The 3,136-nt window shown below is 33.6% G+C and overlaps 1 protein-coding gene across 1 annotated transcript; it reads left to right on the top strand.

Moving 5' to 3' along the window:
- Positions 1-2,596: 2,596 nt before the first annotated feature.
- Positions 2,597-2,746, top strand: K441DRAFT_590633 (uncharacterized protein; the record flags this gene model as incomplete). The annotated part of the gene is made up of 1 exon (XM_067644810.1): positions 2,597-2,746. A coding segment is annotated over one exon (150 nt), but the record flags the coding sequence as incomplete, so codon positions are not given.
- Positions 2,747-3,136: the final 390 nt, after the last annotated feature.

The following is a 3,136-nucleotide window of genomic DNA, read 5'->3' as shown; positions in this document are numbered from 1 at the left end:
CGATAGTAGAGGTAGGGTAGGGTCGTCGGTAGAGTCGTCGGTAGGGTCGTCGGTAGGGTCGTCGGTAGGGTCGTCGGTAGGGTCGTCGGTAGGGTCGTCGGTAGGGTCATCGACAGGGTCGTTAGTAGGGTCGTCAGTAGGCCATTTTAAGGGAGTTGGTTTATAAATAACTCCTAAAAGACCGTCTGCAATTAACTTCCTTGCCTCCTTCCGTATATATACCCTATTTTCACAGAGGTAATCCCTAATCGTTTTCAATCGATCCTTGCCAAGGTCATTAAGTATGTCCTTTATAAAAGACTTAAAGTCGTTAATAAAGCTCTCCTATAAGTCAAATCCCTTCCATCCTTTCTTCTCGTATATTAATAAACGCTAATTAACAAATACTTTAACTTCCTTAATGTTGGTTGCGGTCGCGTTAATTCCAATCTCCCATTTTTCAGTATTTATCGCAGAGGTAGCCATCGCGGAGGTAGCCATCGCGGCAGTATTTATTGCGGAGGTAGCCATCTTTTAGTTCCGCAGTTAATTCGACAGTTAGACTAGAAGCGTAGATATACCCATAAACTAGTTGCTCTGAAGGCGTAATGGACGTAGGTTAGAAGCGCGAGTAACCTTATAAACTGGCCTTTAGGCTTAGCAAGCAATACCTTAATTCTTAGCCTTTAATAAGAGGTCTAGAGAATTAGATAGTGCCTCTCTTCGTTATACCTTGCTAATCTGTGCAGCACTAATCAGTGTTAGAATTACGGTGGGGGGGTTTTGGTTTCAATTGTATTTCGTCTTATTCTTTCCTTCTACTTCTATAGGTGGAATTTGATAGACCTCCTGAGCTCGCTTAGCTCACGTGATCAACCCAATTGGTTATAAGCAACCGTATCCACCGTATTGCAAAACCTTATTTAGATACTAAAATTAATACAACAGGACCTATAATTAAGAGGATTTATCACGGCACTGACCTAACGCATACTGTTTCATACTGTCTCATACTGTTTCCTACTGTTGGCTAGCCCACTATTAGTGACTTGGCGGCCAGCCCTACTATTTATATACAATACCCCCTTTCTACCTTCTTTCCCTCTTTATACTATAACGTAGTTATTTAGTCTACTTCATTGCAGTACTATAATAGGATTTAACTAATTAATATATATAACTTTACTAATTAAATAAAGCAGTTAACGGAACTATTATAAAGTAAATTAGCGTATGCTTAAACGGTATAGAAATAGCATATAAATAAAAAATAAGCTCCCGCGTAGGACTTTAAGAAAGGTAATATAGTTTACCTAAATATACGAAACCTAAAGACTTAACGACCCTTAAAGAAACTGGACTAAAAGTTTACGGGCCTATACTAAATTAAGAAGAAACTAAGCCTATATGCTTATAAGCTTAAACTGCTAACTAAAATAAAAATATATCCAATATTTTATGTAAACTTGCTATAACCCTTAAAAGGTAAACCTATAACTTATAAAGTACCACTGCCGCCTCCTATAATTGTTAACAACGGTAATAGTTTTTACTTTATTAACTTAATTAATAATATATAATAAAAGACATAGTTTAAATAATTTAAACTTCTTATTAAATAAAAAGGATATAAGATATAAACCTAGGAACCTTATAAGTATATTAAAACCAATGCGCCTTCCCTAGTAAAAGAATTCTATAAAGACTATTCTTTATGGCCTACTTTAGCTAAATAGACATAATATAAAGGTAAATAACTACTACCTAATATAAATATATAAAACATAATAGCAGAAAGCTCGAAATTAAAAAGAACTTAAAATATATTATAACATTTATAATATAATTACGTAATACGTAAGATATTAAGAAACTTTAACCGCCGGTTAAAGTTATCTAATTGGTTAGATTTACCTTGCTAAGACCTACTATAAAGATATTAGTTCGGCTTACCGCCTTAACTAAGCTAATAGCAATTTTTTATACTGGGTATAGAAAATCCTAATTGGCCTACTTAATAATTAGAACTAGTAAAACCCTATACTACTACCTAATGCGAAAACACGATATATAATAAGTTATAAGTCTTAATTAAAATTAAATTATTTAGACCTTCGGCTAAAAGGGGGGGGTACTATAACGGGACTAGCCTAGTTATAGTAGGAATATCTTAGTAAAACACTTAATAGATAAATTCCGACGCTTTAACAAAATTCTGCTAAATTAATTAAATTTTACTAAAGTCTATTAAAGACCGCGTGCGTATATACGCACGCATTGATCACCAAGCCCCTAACTATTTAATTATATGATTTTCTCGTTATTCCTTTCTCTTCTTTACGCAACGTCTTATTCTTAGCGAGAGCTATATACCCTTAGATTTAGATAAAATTTATATCGTTCCTTTAAATCTTCCCTAAAGTCTCTTCGTGCCTTTACACCGCAGAAAGACCTATAAGACCGTAAATATAAAGGACTAATACGTTATACAGCGTGTAAGAGGCACCTATATTACTACAGTCTATTAACCTAAATCTACCTACAATTTATCCTTTACGGCCCAGGTAATAGATCTATAAAAGAAAATATTAAGCAGCTTAATAAGCGTATTTAGTAGCAAATTAACAATATAATAAGAGGATTTACTTTTATACCACTAGACCTAAATTCCCTTAGCGTACTAGTATTTACGGATACCTCCTTTACCAATAACAGAGACCTATCTTTACAAATTAGCTTTATAAGTATACTTATAGACTATAATTAGGACGCAAATATACTATATTAATCTTTAATTAAATGCAAATAAGTAACCTGCAGTATACTAGCTTCTAAACTATATATACTAGCTTATAGCTTTAATATAGCAACCTCAATCAAATTAACAATCCAGAAGATTCTACAATTGGAGTAGTTACTCCTAGTCTTATATATCGATTTAAAGTCCCTTTATAACTGCCTAGTTAAACTAGGTACAATATAAAAGAAGAGGCTCATAGTTAACCTAATATACTTACATTAGGCCTATAAACGACGTAAGATTATAAAGGTCAAATAGATTAGCGGCGAAGATAACCTAGTAGACACTATAACTAAGGCAAAGCCGTACTAAGCTCTTAAAACCCTAATCGATATAAATAAGCTTAATCTAAAGGTT

This window comes from Cenococcum geophilum (genome assembly GCF_001692895.1).
Source record: "Cenococcum geophilum 1.58 unplaced genomic scaffold K441scaffold_74, whole genome shotgun sequence".
Classification (NCBI taxonomy): domain Eukaryota; kingdom Fungi; phylum Ascomycota; class Dothideomycetes; order Gloniales; family Gloniaceae; genus Cenococcum; species Cenococcum geophilum.
The sequence above is the reverse complement of the archived record's forward strand: the minus strand, read 5'-3'. Positions and strand labels throughout refer to the sequence as shown.